Source organism: Ctenocephalides felis, unplaced genomic scaffold (assembly GCF_003426905.1).
Source record: "Ctenocephalides felis isolate EL2017-DRISC unplaced genomic scaffold, ASM342690v1 CF-g0.4_SCAFFOLD_01886, whole genome shotgun sequence".
In the NCBI taxonomy this organism is placed as follows: Eukaryota; Metazoa; Arthropoda; class Insecta; order Siphonaptera; family Pulicidae; genus Ctenocephalides; species Ctenocephalides felis.
In genome coordinates this window covers 71,179,210-71,195,639 of record NW_020538040.1, presented here as the reverse complement: position 1 = coordinate 71,195,639, position 16,430 = coordinate 71,179,210, and the positions used below count along the sequence as shown (strand labels likewise).

The 16,430-nt window shown below is 32.0% G+C and overlaps 1 protein-coding gene across 1 annotated transcript; it reads left to right on the top strand.

The window, feature by feature from the left end:
- Nucleotides 1–5,953: 5,953 nt before the first annotated feature.
- On the top strand, nucleotides 5,954–12,011 carry LOC113375293 (monoacylglycerol lipase ABHD12-like). The gene is made up of 4 exons (XM_026615232.1): nucleotides 5,954–6,423; nucleotides 7,863–8,223; nucleotides 10,484–10,721; nucleotides 11,821–12,011. Exons 1-4 carry the CDS (start codon nucleotides 5,954–5,956, stop codon nucleotides 12,009–12,011), a joined length of 1,260 nt encoding a protein of 419 aa, XP_026471017.1.
- The last annotated feature ends 4,419 nt before the right edge of the window (nucleotides 12,012–16,430 follow it).

Genomic DNA, 16,430 nt, shown 5'->3' with positions numbered 1-16,430 from the left:
TTCCCCGAACTGACTCGACGTCCTCCTCGTGGGGGGTGGACAACGAATAGCTGGAAACAGCAAAATCGGCTAACCGAGTTAGCTGGTGTCGTGCAGCAGCGACACCAGTATTGACTGGAGGCACAGAGCAAATGATGAGATGGCTCTAGATTAAAAAGTCGGGAGCGCAACCCGAATGACGGGTGTAGCTGGGTGTAGCGATGCGGAAAGGAAAAGGGGAATACTACCACATTACATTCTTCCCAGAGTAGGTGTGAGAGCATTCTACAAGAAAATGGTTCCAATGATGACTTCCTCTTCTGTAAAATATTTCGGAGTAATGACCTCCCGTTCAGATCTCCGGGTTGAGGCTATGGAGGGAAAAGTCATCGAAAGTAGCAACAAAACTGCGGTCGATTTGCCTTTCAGGTTAGCAACGTGGAACGTCAGGACAATGATGAGGGCACGAAAACTCGAGAACCTCAAGAGGGAAATTGACAAGTGCAGAGTGGACGTCGTGAGACTGAGCGATGTAAGATGGTAGGGGCAAGGTGAAACCGAATCGGACGGTTTCACAATATATCACTCGAGATGAGACAAATCCGAGAGAGGAGTGGCAGTCATGGTAAGAAACAAGTCGGTGAGGAGTGTCCTGAAAGTGAACTGCGTGAGTGATCGTTTGATGAATGTGAAACTGAAAGCGGAGCTGGTGGACGTACTGGTGGTGCTGGTGTACACGCCGACATCGAGCCACGACGAGGTGGAGAGTAGAACAAATCTACGAGCAGATAGACGAGATGCTGTCTCAGGAAAGCAAAGAAAAGGTCAACGTGGTGATTATGGGAGATTTTAATGAGGTAGTCGGAAAAGGATCATAGGAAAAAATAGTCGGAAAATACGGATTGGGCAGAAGGAACGACAGGGGAAATATGCTAATCGACTTCTGCCGTAGAAACAATCTGATAATCGCAAACACGGGCTTCAAAAAGCGGAAAACAAAGCTGTATACTTGGGGAAGCCCGGGAAACAGCAAACGATATCAAATTGACTACATCTTCGTCAAGAACAGATTCAGAAATAACGTGAAAAACGTTAAGACTTTTCCAGGGGCCAGGGATAAAATCTGAAAAACTTGAATAATAAAATCGTAGTGATGAGAGAAAGGGAGACAAAGTTCGGCGTTATAAGAGACAGGGAAGAGGCAGTAGAAAAAGATTGGAACGAGGTAAAAAGTGTACTTCTGGATACGCTGGAAGACAACGTAGGAAAGCTAGAAAAAGTAGCTAATAAACCATGGATAACCCAGGAGATGATCAAGAAAATGGATGAGCATAGAAAGTACAAGAATGCAGACTCGAGAATGTATAGAAAATTGAATAATGAATTAAGGCGAGAAACGGAGAAGGCAAAGGTGAAATACATGGACAAAACGTGCAATAAGATAATGGAACTTCGAAAACAAGGTAGGTATGATTGAATGTTTCAGGCTACAAAGGAAATGGACCGGAACGAAAGGAAAAGTAGAAAAACATACGAAATAGAAGACGACAATGAAAATAGAGTGAGTGACCACAAGAAAATTCTCAGCGTATGGAAAAAATACATTGAGAAATTGTACGATAGAGAAAATCGTCCTGATAATATTGAGATCAAAGACGACAAAGAAGTGGACGAAGACGACAAGGGATCGTGCATATCAAAAAGCGAAGTTGAAAGAGCAATAAATGAGATGAAATGAAAAAAAGCAACGGGAGATGGCGACATACCGGCGGACCTACTGAAAGAGCTGGGCAACAACGGATTGAGGAAACTGACCAAATTGCGAATGGCCAAAGGACTTTCTGGATGTCTCAATAATGGCTCTTCAGAAAAAACCCAAAGCGAATAAATGCAGCGACCACAGGACGATCAGCTTTTCGCACACAGAAAAGGTTCTGGCCAAAATCCTCACGAGACGACTCGAAAATAAGATAGAGTAGCACATGAGCGAAGACCAGTTTGGTTTCAGAAAAGAAAGAGGCACCAGGGACGCTATTGGAACACTGAGGATAATGTCGGATAGATGTCTCGACGTTAACGAGGACATATGCTTCTGTTTTATAGATTGGCAGAAAACTTTTGACAGAGTCAACTGGAGTAAGCTTATGGAAATTTCAAAATCTATTAAAGTCGATTGGAGGTATCGCAAGCTGATCCAGAATCTGTATATGGGACAGAAAGTAAAGGTTCGAGTAAACCAGGGAGATATAAACAGCGTTGAAATAGGTAGAGTCAAGGATGCTGTATGTTACCGATCCTATTCAACCTGTACGGAGAATGGCTCATGAACGAGGCACTTGAAGGCGCAAGAGATTTTTCGATTGAAGGTAGAAGAATCATCACCATAAAATACGCTGATGATCTAGTAGTGATATCGAAAAACCGAACCGAGCTGCAAAACATGATGAGCAGAATCGTCGAAGTGGGTACAAGATACGGAATGGAAATCAACATAGACAAGTCGAAAGTGATGAGAATCCCAAAAAGTAATAAGCCCCTGAGGATAACGATAGGAAATCGAGCATTGGCAGACGTGAATCATTTCAAATACCTGGGAAGCATACTGACCAGAGACGAAAACTGCACGAAAGAGATTAGGACAAGCATCGCATAGCTCTGTACGGATCGGAGACATGTACTCTAAGAAAGGCCGATAAGAACTACCTCGAGAGTTTTGAAATGTGGTGCTGGACGCGAATGGAGAAAAAGTGGACAGACAAAATAACAAATGAAGATGTCCTGAGAAGAGTGGGCGAAGAAAGGACTCTACTAGCACAATTCTGAAAAGAAAAGGAAACTGGATTGGACCTCTTTTGCAAAAAGAGTGCCTCTTGCATGACGTCGCCGAAGGTAAAATTGAAGAAACAAAGGAAATGGGAAGAAGAAGAATGCATACGATTGACGACTTACGCGAGAATAGAGAATATAGGGAACTGAAAGCCGAAGCACAGGATCAAGGAGCTTGGAGGCAAAAGTTTGGAAAGGAAAATACATAAAATAAAAAAAAATGGGGAAAGGGAATAGTGGTAAAAGGATGAAGAGTAAGGGAATCATTTGTTTGTGGTGACTCCCACACCATGGACCTGCCTTCGGGCAGACTACAATTTATGATTTATTATTATAGTATAGAATATAAAAATGAAATATTGATGATGGCTATAAATGCTCTTACTAAAAGAGGCCAATAAAATCATGTAATATTGATTATTAAGGATCAATTGTTAGTTTATGCACTATTAATATTTTCATACAATTTTCGATAGTAATATTTGATATCAACTTAAGATATTACGAATTCAAACAGAACATGGAAAATTTATATTGCTGTTGAAAAATAAATTATAAGTATTCGAAAATACCAAATATTTTCAAATGAAACAATATACAGCATAATTGTAAATAAATAGTATATTTGGCGTAGGTTCTTATTTCAGTAATATTTCATAAAATATAACCATTTAACGATTTAACCTTTTATTGGGCGTTGTTTTGTTATCAGTAGTTTTAAATGTTAAGAATGAAAATCAAATTAACGACATGCAATCGATAAATATGCAATAAAGATTTTTTTTCGTACGTAATTTATTTTTAAATTGATATCAATCCTCATAAAACACAGAAGTAAAACAGCGCAAAGCGTTAACTAAATGAGTCTAATCATAAAGTGTGAATAGGAATTGTTTTAGAAATAATTTTATATCATACAATTAAATTAAATTATATTAATATATTTATCTCTTGCTGAAAAGTGTAAACAGTATAAATTGATTAAATAACGTTATTTTCAAAGTGAGTACAATGTGATTTATTTTTTAATTTAGTAATACAAATACGCATAAAAATGGTATTGGCGTTTTTATATAAAATACAGCGAGTGTTTACGTATCAAGTAGTTTTAAATATATTTCAGAGATTGTGATTCCTGCAAATTAAATAAACTTGCATTCAAATCGAAATGTAACTACATGAATCTATTATATAACGTAAAAATTGATGTATATCACATGGGAAAGACTAACGAAAGTATTATGTTGACAAAATAATATTTCGCCTATTTAGTTTTATTACGTTTCTTGACCTAAACTTCTATTGTTTCTTCTATTGTTTATTTCGCTATGCAGAGCATTATAACCCACCAATAGTATCGCTTAATGTGTATATCTTTATTCTTTTGTTTTTGAAAAGATTCGATTTCACAATATTGTTATCAATTAATAATTTAGTCATATTCTATGTCCATTGTTAAATGCTTCATGACAATTGAAACCTATTTATACAAAATCAATAGATTTTATAACGGCACTAGAAAGCTTTGGATGTAAGTTCAAGTCATACATTTGTGATTGTGAATATGTAAGTAATTACATTAAAGATATATATATATATATATATATATATATATATATATATATATATATGATGTATTACCTTGTCTCTACATAATAAAAAACGAATAATGGTGGATAGATAAAAAATTTAAATCATGATATATCATACCGTAATTATATTATTCAATTGAAATAACAAGCATTTGTAATAATGTAATGATGTGTTATATTATACTTTTTACTATTTTTGTTTAATTGCACATGTTTCCTTGCACATTATTGCACAGTATTTAATAGGATTTGGTGCGAATGTTATATATTAATTATGAATTAATATGATGCTAATGAATTTATATATTTCTCTAAATTTCCGTAAAGCTTTACAATGATTTTCATAAAGTGCTCAATTTTAAAAATATATTCACAATAATTGCCCAACTTACAAAGCATGCAGATTATAAATTAAACTAGTGATGTAGTGTAAGGCATCGTACCTTAAGGAAAATTTCTGGAAATTCCAGCACCGCATTGGAGTATTCGAAGAATATTAAATATTTTTAAATATATTATTATAAGTACTGTAACTTTCATTATTCGCATTTTATAGATAAGAAGTAAAGGCTTCATAAGTTGGACGATGACGTTTATATAAGCTTACGCAAAAAGTAAATGAACAGAACTTAATAAAGGTGGGTGTTAGAATGTTTTGATTTGTTTCATATTTCTAAAAATTATATAAATTGAATTGCAAAGTTAAAATTATTTATTTCAACCATTTCAAGTATTATACGTCAAATACTAACAAAAGGTCATTCCAATCGAATATCTCAAAGACTGCCATTTCTGGCACAAATAGCTCCATATCTCTAAAACGGACCTCTCTTTGCCAAAAACTAATCAGCACGTATCAATTATCAATAGGAATTATCACGGAAATTAGCACGTTATCAATTATCAATAGGAATCGATTGCTTTTTGAATCATTCATATCGGTTAATCCGTGCGCCCGAAATTGTCGACAAAAAATTGTATCCACGCATACGCATCCATTTTTTCAAGGTATGCCAAAATGTTTGAAAACTTTCAAAAAGTGAAGATTTGGAAAGATTTTAATTTTCGATTTTGGGACGATTACAATAACTTGGAAATAATTTTCAAATGAAGCATCGCAATTATTTTATGATCTTGATTACTGCATATGCAGATATTAAATTAATATTAGTAAATCTAAATAGTTATTAACTTTTCAGCTAAAGTACTGCGCCTGGTAAAAAAGCATCAAGAAGTGCTTCTCGGCTACGTACTGCCGCGTGCAAGCAATTCGTTCGGGGGGCCCGAGCAGTAGCATCCATCAACACCGGCAAACTTCCCGCGGCCCAACGTGAGGCGTAGCGATTGCGCGCGCACAACTTTCTCGAAGTTACCGTTACTGATCGCGCGCCACTGACAAAAGTTCGATATTGCGTCAGAACTGTTACAGCTGACGCGATGACACAGCAATCCAACTGAATGAAGAATATTCCGGCGTGCTTCACCCGTTGATTTAGTCCATAAATCTTCGTACAACGGGCGGTAGGAAAAATCGCGCGTTCGTGCGATACGCGTTCATGCGGTGTGGAAAACGCCGCTGGTTGCTGACGATGTTGTTCGTCGTTCTTGTTGTTATCATTTTGATATTTGTTGTGATTCCGTTGGCGATTTACAGTTCAAGTGCTTTGCAATCTTTTTTCATTTTTGCGAGATTCGGCGAACGAATTCTTGCGCCGGAAGAAGTCGGTCTGGACGCAACTAGAAACTTCTATTTGGCGTACAATGACGAAGAATTTTGCAAAGCAGGCGAAGAATCATGTGCTGATGTGCTGAAACAGGAAATCGTGTTGGGTGTTTGGCACGTATTGCCGCAGTCGTATGCTGAATCCTATGTGAAAGCGAAGTACGACGTTGACGCTTTGGCTGAGGCTGTAAAGGATCTAGCGATCGACGCGACGCGATTCAACGCGAATGGAACTATTAATAATACGGCAGTCGAAGATTGCGACTCGCGAGTTCGATCCTTCGACAATCTCACCTTTGAATAGTACGTATATTTATAGGACAATATTTTGATCTAAGTATATTTTAGATATAAATCTAAGTATTATAAATATACTCGATATTTGTCGGATAAATTTATCATTTCAAGATTATATATATATATATATATATATATATATATATATATGCATTTATTTATTACTATTGCTAATATGCGCTTCGATAAATGGTTATTGTTAATTCATAACGCGACTCTTTCTTATGTAAACATATTAAATACAAACAATGCTCTCATATTCTACTAGTTTCTTGCCACATTTTGGTTATATGACAACAATTATCCTTCATATTATATACAAAGAAAATTTTTGATGATTACATTAATTTCAGAAGTATAAAAGCATTGTTACTACTGCACATAACTGACACGAACACGAATTGAATTATATACTCATTATACAAAACCTACGGCATTGAAAATTCTTTATTGAATGATAATAGAAGACCACGACGAGTTCACTGTTAAACGACCTTTGACTACTTTTATTTTCACCTTCTAGTTTAGTACGGATACTTCTTATTACGATTAGTATTAAAAGAATTTGTAAAATAATTCTACAGAATAAGGTGTGTATCGTAGCAAATGTGCAAACATTACACACCAGTGTGTAAGAAGTGGAGAAGTTAGCAAATAATACATCGAACAACGCCGACTACATGTTCCGAATAATCAACATCCGCGTCTCTTCATGAATATTAGAAAGTTTTCTTTTAGCTTTAATGAAAATTATTTGATGCATTCTAATGATATCCGATTATTTGTAGTAAATATGTATTTCTATGTTATACGTAAATGAATAGGGTTTTTATCTAATTGATTTCATTATTTTTTTATAATTTTATTCTCAATAATCATTCTCAGTAATCACGATAGAATTTGTATATTTTTTATCTTTTTATAAAATGTTGTAATCAGATCGTTTTAGATATTATCCTATTGTTTTTTTAATGTCAAAATGAGCCTATTATAGCGTCTTTATTATTACCCAATTTGAGTGTAAATAAAACATTTCTATATATTATATTGTTATTTTAGAAAAACTATTCACTGAATTTAGAGCTTCATATTCTTATGATAAGTTACTCTCAAGATAGAAGAATTGGTATTAAATAACCAAAAATAAGTATTTGTCATATGCATATCCAATTACCAGTTTAACCAGAGATTTTAAATATATGTTAATATACTCCTTATTGAATTTTGGATTCTATATATATAAGAATTTTTATAACGAAGAGACTTCTCTATCAGACAACTTTATTTATTATATCGAACATTATTTAGAGATTCAAAAATTTGAATTCATATTCCACATGACTAAGGCACAATGTCGTTATCACCACATTTTTAAGAAGTATCAGGTATGTTCAGCTTGAACAAAAAGAACAGCGTCTAACACTATCTATTAAATAAAATTGCAGTGACCGCACTCTGAGCCGACTCCGGTCTCAGTATTTCGAAGCCGCTCTCCGTACCGGCAGGCACCCTGTCGTGCTCTACTTGCATGGCAATGGTGGCACACGCAGTACCAGTACTCGCATCCCGCTGTACAGGCTTCTGTCCGAATCCCCCGAATTGGATCGACATGTGATTGCTGTAGATTATCGCGGATACGGAGATTCTACAGACCCTCCAAATGGGCCTTCTGAACGGGGGGTAGTACGCGATGCATTGGCCACCTATGCATGGCTTGCGGCTCGGATGCCGCCAAACGCCGAGTTGATTATCTGGGGACACTCGTTGGGCACGGGTATCTCGCTACAGATGCTTAGGAAGATTCAGGTAACTTGCCAACAGTATCAATGAATTTTTATATGAAATTTATAAAATTCTTTCAACTGTAAATCAATTATTTGCCGAAACTTGCAGCTCTGTCTATACTATATGTTCATATGAAACAATGGGTAATATGGAAAGTTAGAACTTTATCTCAAGTTCGTAAATTCACATTTTACTTTTGTAGTTCTCATTACTAAATAATAATATTATTATTAATTATTAGTAAATAACTTTGCAGTCCAAAATTCTATTATAATTCAAATTAGTCGTATATTCTGCAAACAGAGTACGCTGATTTAAGTATTAGAATTATTTCTCCCAAAAGATTGCCTATTTTGTTATTTTTTATTTTTGTTTCATTTTTTACAAATTAATGTTCAGTTCATTTTATGCTAGCTAACTAACATATCAATTAAATCGTGTTTTCAAGAATGTTCAATAAAATTTAAAATTTTGTAGTTACTCTAGGATATACATATAATCATTTTCTGAGAATATAGTTTTAACATATAAATAAATTTCTTTCTGTCAAATCTTAAACAATGAAGCAATGTCATTCTTCAAGGGAAACAGGTGACGAATAAAAAAAAAATTGCATAGTAATTGATGATTCCTGCTATATATTATTAATTTTTTTTGCACGAAAAATAAAGATCGTAAAAATTTTTTTTGGTTACAAAACCATATTATCCAAAATGCAAAAAAATATCGATGTAGTAGACAGGGGTCAATTTATGTACCATATGCACAACGATAATTTTTTTATATTTGTTTATGCTGGTAAAATGGTCATTTTTGCGTGATGTTAAAATCAAGGCCGATTCCACAAACAAAAACAGGGAAATATTTAATATTAAAAAACCCAAAAATATTCCAAAACCAATTTTATTCTTTTGTCGTGTTTTTATTATCCGGTTATTACATATGTGTATTTATATGTTCTTCAAATAAATTATGCATAATTAAGATTCATGTATGTTTTTTATTCTGGCGTCACGTCATTTAGAATAATTAATTTATGCGGGATCGACAGACAACCGATGAGCCCGGAAATATCGCATTGTAGATCATTTGTATGTAATTTTTATGAAAACATGAGCAAACTATATGCATGCATATACTGTATTATATATATATATATATATATATATATATATATATATATATATTGTATTTAATTGTGACAAACTATTTTATTTTTTTACCGGCATTCAAGTAAAAAATAATATGCATTTTTATTGTTTTTATAATCTTTCTCTGTGATTATATCATCAAATTTTAATAGTTGTTTTGTGAGTAACACGAATTACGACTTTTCCTTTCAACTATAATGATACGCTATTACGCTTATATTTTACTAACGATTATACAAAAATCATTTAATGTATCGAAGCGTGTCTATATATAGGACAAACAATTAAAATAAATATAGCTCTAGGTTGTATTCTTATACAATTTTTTGTGAGTCTAAATAAAACTTGAAATTTTTGTTAAATTTAAAAATGTTTCGGTATAATTATCATTTACAGAATAGAGCGAAAACTTTCTATATCCATTCAATTGTGCAAATAAAATTTATGCGTTCATAAAGTTAGCATATTATTATTTTGAAATAAAAGAATCGCTATTTAATCATCCGTTTGTTACTATCATTTTAAATAAAAGAATTTAATTTTGTAATTAGACGTCGAACCATTGTAGACATATAGTATTTGCTGAGGTAATTTCTTATATGTTCCCAACTGGTTGATTCATCTCGACACGAATACAACTACTGTAAAAGATATAATAACAAAAGCAGCAGATAAATATAGAGACAGTCACCCAAATGCACTAGCAAACTCCTTGCTGACAGAAAATTATCGTCGTAGATTGAAGAGAAAATCGCCACTTGACTTAAGTCATCAATTTCCCTGATGAAGATTGTTATTATTTATAAGAAAATATTTATTAGTTATTATTTATAAGAAAATATTTAAGTTTATATTATTATTATTAATATATTATTAATATTATTCATAACGAATGGAAAAACATCTATTATGTCATTATTAGTCATTATGAAATACAATGTCCCTTTTATGGCTGACAATTGCAAATTAACAAATTTGCTTAATGTCCTTAACTGGACAGTTGTAAATAGAGTATTGAATAAAAAAAGGAAATTTGCTAGTAAAATATAGTTCCAGCTGCTTTTTTTTCGAAACACTTTTGTTTAAAATAATATTGATTATTGTCATTTCAATTTTGTTTTCATCTACAGAGACATCCGTTAGTCGACCTGGTCAAAGGCGTAGTGTTAGAAGCGCCATTCAACAACATGCCAGACGCCGTGCGCGAATACCCTCTGACGATGCCCTTCCGCCGTCTGCCCTGGTTCGAGGCGACCATCATGCGTCCGCTGGCCAATCGCTTCCCTTTCAACTCGGACGAGCACATCAAATACGTGCGGCAGCCTATACTTATTCTGCACGCGCCCGATGACCGACACGTGCCAATTTGTAAGAATCATCATATTTTTTGATTGTTAATTAATTTGCTCACGGAATGCCAAAAGATGCGACATTTATAAGAAACAGTTTTCACTGAACTGAGACTAACGTATCAAATGAGGTTTACCATAATAAAGTATAATAACAGAACTTGTCACAATTTTCGAGAAGGATAAAATCATAGACATGGACAAGACAGAGATTGGATACCAATATTATGGACTTAAAAATTAAACGAACGTAACTAATTTTCGTCAATAACAACATAAATTGGCATGTATAAAATTTGAGGAAATCGTACATTTTTGTAGACTTACAAAATTTACAACATAAGTTTTTTTATTATTTTTGAACAGCAAGCAGAACCTAATAGTCCTATAAGCTGTTGCGCTGATTTTGACTTAATACTAGTCTGTTTGACAGATGGCAACCCAAACAGTTGTCACATCTCTGTATGATATATTATTATTACAATTTCTGTAATAGGGCGAGTATTTTTAATGGTGCAGCAATGCTGGTGAGGGCTATTTCCACTTGGAAACAAATTGCTATCTATATTTCCAAGTGAAAATCGTTGTCACTGCTGCCTGCTAACAGGCTGCTCGAAATGGGTATCGAACCCGGGACCTCTGAAACAAGCACCGCTCTTAACCGCTTACCTACGGGCGAGCCCTACAACATAAGTAAAATTCATATTTTAAGTTGATTTTTAACAAAGACTTTTTTGAACTATTTGAAAGACCAACGTTTTAAACAGCTTTCCTATGATGATTCACTTTCTCATTTTGGACTTTTTTTATTCTTTGAAATTCTTCTATATTTTCAATCTAACCAATTATTAGTCGCATACATAGACCTTATACTACATGTCTACGGTTGCACATCGTACCTCTTGATTTTTGAAAATCCTGTTTCTATCTATTTTAATGTGCCATTTATGTGAGCTATTGTAATCAAATTGCTAATTGTTCTTAAATACCTGTTACCTAAGGTTATTAAAGGTTTTTATTGTATCACTTGCCGGTGCACATATTGGCACCTAATCAATACAAAACTTAATGCTTGATTTGACTCATAATATATGAAGTATATTATTATCCAAACTTAGGTTTGGGCGAACGTTTACGGGATGCTGCCACTTCATCGACCTTGACTAAGCAAAGAGTGGTCAAGTTCCTAAACGTGGGTAATGGGTACGGACACGTGGACATCGTTCGGTATCCAGGTCTAGTAAGGGCGCTCACGGACTTCGAGGACGAATATCGAGACTACAGTCGTCACGCCCAGATTAATCTGTGATTAGTGTGTGGAGCACAATCTACACATTCCAGAGTTTTCATGCTCTAAATTTCTTAGTTAATTATTTGTATACTCTAGAATAATTTTATTTTTGTTTATTTTAAATTACTCATTTTTTCTTATCGTTGGAAATATAAAGTGTTTCTTTTAGATTACTCATTTTTTCTTATCGTTGGAAATATAAAGTGTTTCTTTTATATTAATGTCTGTTTTTGAATAATTGTTTTAAAATTATTCGTAATAATGTTGCATAGATGTTAGGACATTTTTGATGTTGTTCAACCTTGGACAGCTTTGGACATTGATAATTTCTGATAAAATAATAATGACTGTGGTGATCAAACGAAATCAAGCATTTAATACTGTTATAAGGTCACACAAACTATTCTTATGTATTTTGATACAATACTGTACTATGTAATTACGTAACAATTGTTATAAAAACTTACTACAACCTATATTTTTTCTCAAAAAATTAATGGCATAATTACATCGAACAATAGTTCCTTTTATCATGGCTAATTCAGTTTAGTTTCGATGTCTGACAATACAAGACAAAATAAAGCGCTGAAATCGTTTATAAAGTAGCTGAACTATGTTAAACATTAAATTGTATAGGATATTTTATTTTTGATGTTATAGAAATGTTATTAAAACCAAATAAAAATATTAATTTTGTTACTTGATTTTTAGTTATACAAATGTTACTTGATTTTTAGTAGAATGTCGTTAAAGTATTGTTAAACAAGCTGCTGTTAAAAATTTTAATAGCTTATATCGTTAATCTAATATATTATTTGTTTCATGTTTATTAAAAATAGGTTAAAATTTTGGTGCTCATCGTTAGCTGTTTCTGTAGCACAGACAATGATTGTTCTACAATAAATATTAGTCGAATACTCCAATTCCATAGCACTAAATGAGTTGTTAAACAATTTGAAAACAATACTTGTTTATGTTAATTGATATGCCATGCACTCAATTAATCGATAATGTTTGTTAACACAACCAGGGTGTAGCTAGGATTTTTGTAATATTTAATAGATTTCAATTAAAATGGAAATATTTTGGTCAACATCCATCGAATAAGGAGGATAGAAATACCCGTTGCATACCCTAGGCGTTCTAGGCCTATGGCCACAAGTCACAAACAAATATCACTATTGGTATTTAAGAATTTGACAATTAGTCACATGCACAAAATTATCTTGTGAAAAGTTTCATAAAAATGAGTTGCAAATAGTACAGAGATAATGAAGTACAAAGAATATCGAATGTTTAATTTTAAATCATAAACTGCAAATTAGAAACTTAGAATAGTATGAACTATTACATTTCGAAGCAATTCTCCTTATATGAACAAAACTTTGAATGCACATACTCAATATGTAGAAATAGAAACATTGATAACGCAACTCGATGTGATAAGAATGATTGGAAAACATTTAAAAAAGCATACGTTTTCATAAAATTTGTATTTGCTGAAGCAACTAAAACATAACATACGACAAACACTTAAGTAGACACAAGAGAACTACATTTTTGCATATATGCTTTATCTAATTTCTTTGTATCTAAAAAACATCTTTAGTGCTTATTAATTATACAGACTTTTAATGGATATGTTAATGCACTTTAGCGACGTGAGATTCACTTGATTATGTTATTTCCTATAAAACTATTCTATGTAAAATACATGAATATAATAAATAGTGAAATTTATTATGTTATATATATATATATATATATATATATATATATAAAAATGTTTTAATGAAATTTTGTGACAAAAATGTAAAAATAATTAAGTTCGTTTGATTTATATTTACACAAGTAGAAATAAACCTGATATATTAATAAACAAAAGTTTTATTTCGTAAAACCAAACTAAAAGATATTAACCAGAGAACGTAACTGCTGTGCTCTCGTTTAAAATCTTTGAGTTGATCAATTGTTGATCAAGGATGACCAAATCGCGGCCCTAGGGCTTCACTCCCTTTAAATATTTTTTGCCAAGCATTTCTAAAGTAGCATTTTATTTATAACGTATTCTTTTCTTGTTCAATTATTTGGTATGGTATTTTTATATTAAGTTTATTAGTATATATCAAGTTTTGTAAATTAAATTTTGTGAAAAAGTTGCTCAAGACAAGATCTATGCAGTGATAAGACAGTTTTCTTTTCAAGATTAACTATTAGTTATTATCAAAGTAAATTTTATTCTTTTTTTATTGTATATAGAGCAATTTATAAAGAAAAATTTCCATCAAAAAGACGGAGTTATACGATATATTACAGTTTTCTGTGGAATGAAAAAAATAAAAAAAACTGTCACGACGCTGCGACAATTAATTATAATCAACACTATGCCTTTTGGATATTGCTTTAAACTTTAACATGCTGCAGAAAATAAATCTAGATATTATTGTAAATGTATGTTAATCAATGACCGTAAATTCATATCAAGCAAATAGCATAACATACACAAAAAGATCAAGTTTAACAGGTACGTTTTTGTCAGAATGCGACACCTAATTGCTGGCAGCTGGCAGATAATTTTCAAATAGGTGCCGTTCGGTAAGGGTTAAAAAACTGAACAATTGTTATTTTACAAAATCATATTCATTGCGATTGATGAATCCCATTATAATGTTTAGGAAAAAAATGAATATACAAATAAAAGTTTGTTAAACCTGGGGAGAATTATTCAGTCAAGAGCAAATAGCACTGGTTTGCAGTAGAACAATAATTTTTATTTATATATTAGAAACTAGGGTTTATACAAAAACCGACATTTCAGAAAACCGGTTTTCGAATTTTAAATTTCGCAGAGAACCGGTTTTAGCCGGTTTTTAAATTTTATATAAAAAATCAATTCTTGCTCGAATATTCTGTAATAACAAAAAAGAATATCAGCAACTTTAGAGTGATTTTGTTTTCAGTCAAAAGCAGTCTTTGACTGAATTTATTCAATATTCAATTTTATGAATAGTAAACAAAGTTATTTTAATTTTAATTAATAGAACAAAGAAATAATAGTTGATCTGGATTAAATAATTTTGAAAATGATTATGCATTTTCACATGTGAGATTATAAATACTTGTATGATAGTGAAAGAAAAGGGTTCGAACAAATATAAATAATACATACATAAAAAATAGATACATACTTGTTAATGTCAATTCTAGTTCTAAAAACCTTTAACAAAACCCCGACTTTATTCTATTCCGAACAATTTAATTAATTAATTTCAATTATTTAATTATTTTTTGGTTTAATGCAATATAAAAGCTGAAAACGTCTATTGATTTGTTATTTAGAAGTGACCTTTGTTTACTCACTAAATTTTTTGAAATAGAAATTACTCTCTCACATGCAACCGAACTAGGCTAAAGCGTGATATAATAATTCTGAAAATTTTGTTCTTTTATTTGTGAATTGTGACTTGTAGGGATAAAAACTCTTTTTTTAAAGTTTGAGTAAAGTAATTCACTCCTTCAACATTGATATAATGATATAAATTAATATATACATTAGACAAAAGATAACACAGAACCTTTCTGGGAACTAGAACAGACTAATATGATTCCAAATTTTATCGAACCGATATAATTCCAAGTATCAAAACGCTTGCTTTCATCTAGTATATTTGTCATTTTCCATTTATACAGTAAAACCCGATTTTTTCCGCTAAAGAACCGGTTCCCGAATTTTATCATTTTTATGGACAAACCCTAGTAGGAACTTCAATTCAACGAGATAATATTCATTAAATAATTATGAAAAATCAATGTATATATATATATACCTATTGAACTCTAAATGATATATATTTTTTTTAAAATTAAATTGAAACGAAACGATTTTTTTCAATTATTTGAATGATTGTTAAAATGCATTTACTCATATCGGATTTAAATCGAAATTATAAAAATATATCCAATTTAATAAATTAGGAAAAGAAATTATCACTAACCTTATTTCATCCAGAGCCAGCACTGCGTACCATAGAGCGAACATAGCTTGTTAAAGGGACAACAGCACTTTTTTGATTGATTTAACGAACTTCTAAAATAATTTCGTGCGATCTGTAAATACACAAAACATTATAATACATTAGATACAAAATACATTAGATACGATTGCAATTCAGAAATGCGCATGATCAATAGGACAGACTGCCATGTGCAATTTTATGGTTAAATCAAGCGCCATCATAATATACATTTGACATTCTTTCATTTTGCTTCACATTGCTTTATAAATACGATTGAAATTGATTAATTATTTTTTTGAATTTAATTCAAAATTTTAATTTTATTTGAAAATAATACAAATTATTGAAAATTCAAAATATTATCGACTGCGTTCTTGATCAACAAATCATTAAAATTGTTATTTTAATCGCAAGAATAACA

What these genes read in the sequence shown, in the direction of transcription:
- LOC113375293 (XM_026615232.1), top strand. Translation starts at nt 5,954, where the DNA reads ATGCGGTGTGGAAAACGCCGCTGGTTGCTGACGATGTTGTTCGTCGTT. An exon ending in AGATGCTTAGGAAGATTCAG is followed by an intron (nt 8,224 to 10,483) that starts GTAACTTGCCAA and finishes TTTCATCTACAG; the next exon opens with AGACATCCGTTAGTCGACCT. An exon ending in TGACCGACACGTGCCAATTT is followed by an intron (nt 10,722 to 11,820) that starts GTAAGAATCATC and finishes ATCCAAACTTAG; the next exon opens with GTTTGGGCGAACGTTTACGG.